General features: G+C 49.0%; 1 protein-coding gene across 1 annotated transcript in view; it reads left to right on the top strand.

Annotated features, from left to right (window-relative positions):
• wnt5b (wingless-type MMTV integration site family, member 5b) overlaps positions 1-7,004 on the top strand; it is a 27,326-nt gene extending 20,322 nt beyond the window's left edge. The window contains exon 4 of the mRNA XM_065021317.1: positions 6,466-7,004. Coding sequence (XP_064877389.1) covers positions 6,466-6,924 — 459 coding nt within the window. The 3' untranslated portion in view covers positions 6,925-7,004. The remainder of the gene's footprint in view (positions 1-6,465) is intronic.
• The last annotated feature ends 1,105 nt before the right edge of the window (positions 7,005-8,109 follow it).

Below are 8,109 nucleotides of genomic sequence, written 5' to 3'. Positions count from 1 at the left end.
ACCCTAAAACTAACCCTAGCTCCTAACCCTAGCTCCTAACCCTAACCCTAAAACTAACCCTAGCTCCTAACCCTAGCTCCTAACCCTAGCTCCTAACCCTAATCCTAAAACTAAGCCTAGCTCCTAACCCTATCTCCTAATCCTAAAACTAACCCTAGCTCCTAACCCTAGCTCCTAACCCTAGCTCCTAACCCTAACCCTAAAACTAACCCTAGCTCCTAACCCTAGCTCCTAACCCTAAAACTAACCCTAGCTCCTAACCGTAGCTCCTAACCCTAAAACTAACCCTAACCCTAACCTAACCTTAACCCCAAACTCCCTAGAAATAGCGTTTGACCTTGTGGGGACCAACTAAATGTCCCCAGTTTGTCAAATTTTTGTTTGTTTGCTATTCTATAGTTACACACACACACACACACACACACACACACACACACACACACACACACACACACACACACACACACACCAGGCGAAGCAGGTTTGGGGTCTCTGCACTTTGTCAGTCACACTTCCCTTCTCTCTGTGAGAAACAAGACTTCAGTCCCACTTCCCTTCTCTCTGTGAGAAACAAGACTTCAGTCCCACTTCCCTTCTCTCTGTGAGAAACAAGACTTCAGTCCCACTTCCCTTCCCTCTCTCTGTGAGAAACAAGACTTCAGTCCCACTTCCCTTCTCTCTGTGAGAAACAAGACTTCAGTCCCACTTCCCTTCTCTCTGTGAGAAACAAGACTTCAGTCCCACTTCCCTTCCCTCTCTCTGTGAGAAACAAGACTTCAGTCCCACTTCCCTTCCCTCTCTCTGTGAGAAACAAGACTTCAGTCCCACTTCCCTCTCTCTGTGAGAAACAAGACTTCAGTCCCACTTACCTTCACTCTGTGAGAAACAAGAGAGAAACAAGACTTCAGTCCCACTTCCTTCTCTCTGAGAGAAACAAGACTTCAGTCCCACTTCCTTCTCTCTGTGAGAAACAAGACTTCAGTCCCACTTCCCTTCCTTCTCTCTGTGAGAAACAAGACTTCAGTCCCACTTCCTTCTCTCTGTGAGAAACAAGACTTCAGTCCCACTTCCCTTCCCTCTCTCTGTGAGAAACAAGACTTCAGTCCCACTTCCCTTCTCTCTGTGAGAAACAAGACTTCAGTCCCACTTCCCTTCTCTCTGTGAGAAACAAGACTTCAGTCCCACTTCCCTTCACTCTGTGAGAAACAAGACTTCAGTCCCACTTCCCTTCCCTCTCTCTGTGAGAAACAAGACTTCAGTCCCACTTCCCTTCCCTCTCTCTGTGAGAAACAAGACTTCAGTCCCACTTCCCTTCCCTCTCTCTGTGAGAAACAAGACTTCAGTCCCTCTTCCCTTCCCTCTCTCTGTGAGAAACAAGACTTCAGTCCCTCTTCCCTTCCCTCTCTCTGTGAGAAACAAGACTTCAGTCCCACTTCCCTTCTCTCTGTGAGAAACAAGACTTCAGTCCCACTTCCTTCACTCTGTGAGAAACAAGACTTCAGAAGCGATGCTGAATATTACAACTGTCATCTTGAAACGTTGATAGCAGTGAACGTGTCACTGGGATGACCCATAATATTCTGCTGGTAACACTTGTTCTTGTTTACTCCTTGATAGTCCCCCCTTTCTCCCCCCTTTGTCCCCCTTTGTCCCCCTCCTCTGTTCCCTCCTCTCCCCCTTTCTCCCCCTCCTCTGTTCCCTCCTCTCCCCCTCCTCTCCCCTTTTTCTCCCCCCTCCTCTGTTCCCCCTGTTATCTCCTCACCTCTGGGGGGTTTATTTACTTACCCCTCCTCTCCCACCTTTCACCCTGTCTGAGCTGGCCCTATTATGCCTGACCCGGGAAGCATGCCCTCGACATGGAAGGATGACCGTGTGTGTGTGCGTACGCGTGTGTGTGCGTACGCGTGTGTGTGCGTACGCGTGTGCGTGCGTGTGCGTGTGTGTGTGTGCGTGTGAATGCGTGTGACGTCAGCTCCAGTGTAGATGCACCCAGCAGGTTAAACAGCTGTAAGGACAGACGAGGACAGGAGACACTATGACCAACACAGTCCTCCCTGACACACACACCGTTATAACCTGTTACACCCTGCTTTTATCTCATCAGTCAAGAGGAGAATGGAAGCCCCTGAGTCAAGTGTGCTTCTCATTGAACCAGGTCTGCATATATGACGGGGTACAGTAAGGGCTTTAGGTTTACTTCAGTGGGTCTTTTTATAACCAGGGTGGCTGAGATACGTTGAGCTTCTGAAAGGCCCCTATGAATCCTTCTGTTAGAGCCACTCTGGCCCAGTTTACTATGAGTAATGGGGGATAGAATGCTGTGGAAGGCTCCAGAGTTCTAGAAAGGTCAGGGGTCATATCCTGGATTGCAGGGTGCAGAGTGGTATCCTTGCTGGGTAGTAGGAGGGGTGAGAGGGACAGGGTGAGAGTTGAGAGGGAAGGGGTGATAAAATACTTTGGCTAAAAGGCATACAGCTGATGTCAGAATGAATCAGAATGTACTTTTCGTAGCACGTTAGGAGAACCTACGTAGCACGTTAGGAGAACCTACGTAGCACGTTAGGAGAACCTACGTGGCAGGTTAGGAGAACTTACGTAGCAGGTTAGGAGAACCTATGTAGCACGTTAGGAGAACTTACGTAGCACGTTAGGAGAACCTATGTAGCACGTTAGGAGAACTTACGTAGCACGTTAGGAGAACCTATGTAGCACGTTAGGAGAACTTACGTAGCAGGTTAGGAGAACCTACGTAGCAGGTTAGGAGAACCTACGTAGCAGGTTAGGAGAACTTACGTAGCAGGTTAGGAGAACCTACGTAGCAGGTTAGGAGAACCTACGTAGCAGGTTAGGAGAACCTACGTAGCAGGTTAGGAGAACTTACGTAGCAGGTTAGGAGAACCTACGTAGCAGGTTTGGATACTTAGGTCAAGGTTAGGAAAAGGGTTAGCTAAAATGCAAAAAAAAAAAATCTACTTTTGACGCCAATTTGACATAAGCCGTATACAAACTAGCCATGACCGTGACAAATGGGTGAGAAGGATTTGTGTTACACTTTGTGTTGAGTTAGTAGCCTTGGAAAGCCTCAAGTAGTGAAGCCACAAGTATGAATGGGAGTTATCGCCCCCTTGTGGATTGGAATGTAATAACCAGTTCAGTTTTAGGATACCAGAGAGAGAACCTGGATTTGCAGGTGCACAGTCATCCAGGTGTGGGAGTTGACAGGCTGTTGGGGGAAAGGTGTTAGAAAGGTATCAGGTATCTCTCTCTCTGTCTCTGGGTAAACAAACAGGTATGCAGAGGGGGTGTCAACAGCTGCCTATAGAGAAAGTGGGGGGGGCAGAGGTATTTCTGTGCTCCACTTCTCTTCCTTTACAAAATAATGGAGAGAAGCTATATGGAGGGAAGCTACACGCAGGGAAGCTATATGGAGAGAAGCTTTATGGAGAGAAGCTATATGGAGAGAAGCTATATGGAGAGAAGCTATATGGAGAGAAGCTTTATGGAGAGAAGCTATATGGAGATAAGCTATATGGAGGGAAGCTATATGGAGAGAAGCTTTATGGAGAGAAGCTATATGGAGAGAAGCTATATGCAGGGAAGCTATATGGAGGGAAGCTATATGGAGGGAAGCTATATGGAGGGAAGCTATATGGAGGGAAGCTATATGGAGAGAGAGAATGAGAGGGAGACAGCAAAAGAGAGGGAGGGAAAGAGAAAGGGAGAGAAAGAAAGAGAAAGGGAGAGAGAGAAAGAGAAAGGGAGAGAGAGAAAGAGAGAGGGAGAGAGAGAAAGGGAGAGAGAGAAAGAGAAAGGGAGAGAGAGAAAGAGAGAGAGAGAAAGAGAGGGAGGGAAAGAGAAAGGGAGAGAAAGAAAGAGAAAGGGAGAGAGGGAAAGGGAGAGAGGGAAAGAGAAAGGGAGAGAGAGAAAGGGAGAGAGAGAGAGAAAGGGAGAGAGAGAGAGAAAGAGAAAGGGAGAGAGAGAAAGAGAAAGGGAGAGAGAGAAAGAGAAAGGGAGAGAGAGAAAGAGAAAGGGAGAGTGAGAAAGTGCAAAACAGAGCAGAAATGAGTGATGAAGGGGTGCTTTGATGTCATCATGCCCAGTGGTTAAGGTCATTGGACCCACAGGACACTGCACAGACACAAAGACCTCTAAATAGTCCCCCACTCCCTCTATCCCTCACTCCTCTCTCCCCCACTCCCTCTCTCCCCCACTCCCTCTATCCCTCACTCCTCTCTCCCCCACTCCCCCTCTCCCTCTCTCCCTCACTCCTCTGTCCCTCACTCCTCTCTCCCTCACTCCTCTCTCCCTCACTCCTCTCTCCCTCACTCCCTCTCTCCCTCACTCCTCTCTCCCTCACTCCCTCTCTCCCTCACTCCCTCTGTCCCTCACTCCTCTCTTCTCCTCTCCTCTCTCACTCCTCTCTCCCTCACTCCCTCTCTCTCTCACTTCTCTGTCCCTTTCTCACTTGAGGAGCCTGTCTCTGGCATTTATTCATAAGCTTTGCTTTTGTGTCGGACATTTGGTTCATTTGGTTCACATGGACACGTTTCTGAACACACGTGTGCATCAGGCATGTGGGCGTGTGTGTGACAACCGTTCAGTCCTCCAGTCCTTCAGTCCTCCAGTCCTCCAGTCCTTTAGTCCTCCAGTCCTCCAGTCCTTCAGTCCTCCAGTCCTCCAGTCCTCCAGTCCCAGCAGGCGGCTGCTACACCCTTTGTGTTTCCTCTGTTTTCCACTAGTTTAATATCACCAGTCATCCTGTCTGTTTTCCACTACTTTAATATCACCAGTCATCCTCTCTGTTTTCCACTACTTTAATATCACCAGTCATCCTGTCTGTTTTCCACTAGTTTAATGTCACCAGTCATCCTCTCTGTTTTCCACTAGTTTAATATCACCAGTCGTCCTCTCTGTTTTCCACTAGTTTAATATCACCAGTCATCCTCTCTGTTTTCCACTAGTTTAATATCACCAGTCATCCTCTCTGTTTTCCACTAGTTTAATATCACCAGTCGTCCTCTCTGTTTTCCACTAGTTTAATATCACCAGTCGTCCTCTCTGTTTTCCACTAGTTTAATATCACCAGTCGTCCTCTCTGTTTTCCACTAGTTTAATATCACCAGTCATCCTCTCTGTTTTCCACTAGTTTAATATCACCAGTCGTCCTCTCTGTTTTCCACTAGTTTAATATCACCAGTCGTCCTCTCTGTTTTCCACTAGTTTAATATCACCAGTCGTCCTCTCTGTTTTCCACTAGTTTAATATCACCAGTCGTCCTCTCTGTTTTCCACTAGTTTAATATCACCAGTCGTCCTCTCTGTTTTCCACTAGTTTAATATCACCAGTCGTCCTCTCTGTTTTCCACTAGTTTAATATCACCAGTCGTCCTCTCTGTTTTCCACTAGTTTAATATCACCAGTCATCCTCTCTGTTTTCCACTAGTTTAATATCACCAGTCATCCTCTCTGTTTTCCACTAGTTTAATATCACCAGTCATCCTCTCTGTTTTCCACTAGTTTAATATCACCAGTCATCCTCTCTGTTTTCCACTAGTTTAATGTCACTCAGATGAGTGCTTATAAATCCAAAAAAGGGAAAATATCAGCAACACCCAAATATGGTCACCACAAGTCATTTTTGTAAGTCATGCTTGTAAAGTTAGGATTTTTAAAGACAGTCTGTTGCTTTTAAGTCATGTTTATTTACTTTAGTCATGCTTAAGAGAATGTGTGTGTGTGTGTGTGTGTGTGTGGGTGTGTGTGTGTGTGTGTGTGCGTGCGTGCGTGCGTGCGTGTATGTGTGTGTGTGTTGTGTGTCTTGTCCTTCAGACATGTCCTCTAAGGGCCGTATCTAATGGTCAGTGACTGTTTGAACTCTCTCCCCACCTTCACCTTGATCCCAACGTCTATATGTACAGTGTGGAATTGTCTGACTAGTTTGGACAATAGGTACATTTCCTCTGCTGGTTCTGTGTGTTATTTTAAAGTCAACTGTTTGTTTAGTTTAGGTTGTGGTATTGAACCAGCTGGAAGCTTCTCTGTGTAGATCAGCGGGAAGCTTTCAGTCCACCAAACTAAAGGTTTGCTATGTAGTTTAGGACCGAATGGCCATTCTCCATTCCCCATTCTCCAGTCCCCCCCCCCATTGTTTCCCAAAACACTCCCCCTGGCTGCCTCTCTGTTAGACAAGAGAGTGTAAAGTGAAACACCCTGGGGCTCTCTCTCTCTCTCTCTCTCTCTCTGGCAGTGCTCTGCTGTGTTAGGAGGAAGAGGCACTCTCAGGGATGTAATGTTTTAATTCAACCACTAGAGGGCAGCCGTGTCGCACCAATCTACCAGAAAGCAACCAAACTCCACACAGTCAGAAACACTTATGTTAATGAAGAGTTTTCAAGCTCTTCCTGTGTCATTTGGTATTAGAAGTATTCTTGGCCCATTCCTAATCTCCCTCTCTCTCCTCTCCCAGTCGGTGTATAACCTGGCCAACGTGGCGTGTAAGTGTCACGGCGTGTCCGGCTCCTGTAGCCTGAAGACGTGCTGGCTCCAGCTGGCAGACTTCAGGCGCGTCGGGGAGTTCCTGAAGGAGAAGTACGACAGCGCCGCCGCCATGCGCATCGGACGCAAAGGGAAACTGGAGCAGGTAGATAAACGCTTCAACGTCCCGACCCCCGAGGATCTGGTCTACACCGACCAGAGCCCAGACTACTGTCTGAAGAACGACACCACCGGCTCCATGGGAACCCTGGGGAGACTCTGTAACAAGACGTCGGAGGGGATGGATGGCTGTGAACTCATGTGCTGCGGGAGAGGATACGACCAGTTCAAGACCTATAAGCATGAGAGATGTCACTGCAAGTTTCACTGGTGTTGTTATGTCAAGTGTAAGAGGTGCACTTCACTGGTGGATCAGTTTGTCTGCAAGTAGCGAAGGAAGGGAGGGAGTCTGGACGATGGGGAAGAGAGGGAGTCTGGACGATGGGGAAGAGAGGGAGTCTGGACGATGGGGTAGGGAGGGAGTCTGGACGATGGGGAAGGGAGGGAGTCTGGACGATGGGGAAGGGAGAGAGTCTGGACGATGGGGAAGGGAGGGAGTCTGGACGATGGGGAAGAGAGGGAGTCTGGACGATGGGGTAGGGAGGGAGTCTGGACGATGGGGAAGGGAGGGAGTCTGGACGATGGGGAAGGGAGGGAGTCTGGACGATGGGGAAGGGAGGGAGTCTGGACGATGGGGAAGGGAGGGAGTCTGGACGATGAGGGAGGATGGGGAGGGAGGGATGGGGTAGGGAGGAGTCTGGACGATGGGGAAGGGAGGAGTCTGGACGATGGGGTAGGGAGGAGTCTGGACGATGGGGAAGAGAGGGAGTCTGGACGATGGGGACGATGGGGAGGGGGAGTCTGGACGATGGATGGACGGACAGTTCCACATGGGGAGGGGAAGGAGTCTGGACGATGGGGAAGAGAGGGAGTCTGGACGCTGGGGAAGGGAGGGAGTCTGGACGATGGGGAAGAGAGGGAGTCTGGACGATGGGGAAGGGAGGGAGTCTGGACGATGGGGAAGGGAGGGAGTCTGGACGATGGGGAAGGGAGGGAGTCTGGACGATGGGGAAGAGAGGGAGTCTGGACGATGGGGTAGGGAGGGAGTCTGACGATGGCGAAGGAGGGAGTCTGGACGGGGAAGGGAGGGAGTCTGGACGATGGGGAAGGGAGGGAGTCTGGACGATGGGGAAGGGAGGGAGTCTGGACGATGGGGAAGGGAGGGAGTCTGGACGATGGGGAAGGGAGGGAGTCTGGACGATGGGGAAGGGAGGGAGTCTGGACAATGGGGAAGGGAGGGGCTGGAATGGAAGGACTTGTAGCCTATGAAGGGTGTAAGATTATATAACAATAATAAATAAATAAAAATAAATCATGAACTATATAAATAAATAAAGTAAACAAATGCATTGCTAGTAATTGAATGAGACTTTTATATGACTCAAGCTGCCTGAGGGAGGACTTGACCGACAAGCAGGCAAATGCAAAACAGAAAGGCTGTTCGTTTTGTTTGTTGTCTACTGGTCAGCCATTTGCTTCCTCTCCCCTTAGCAACTGTCCCCTGATTGGTGGCTCG

The sequence above is a fragment of the Oncorhynchus nerka genome, linkage group LG8 (assembly GCF_034236695.1).
Source record: "Oncorhynchus nerka isolate Pitt River linkage group LG8, Oner_Uvic_2.0, whole genome shotgun sequence".
NCBI classification, from domain to species: Eukaryota; Metazoa; Chordata; class Actinopteri; order Salmoniformes; family Salmonidae; genus Oncorhynchus; species Oncorhynchus nerka.
The sequence above is the reverse complement of the archived record's forward strand: the minus strand, read 5'-3'. Positions and strand labels throughout refer to the sequence as shown.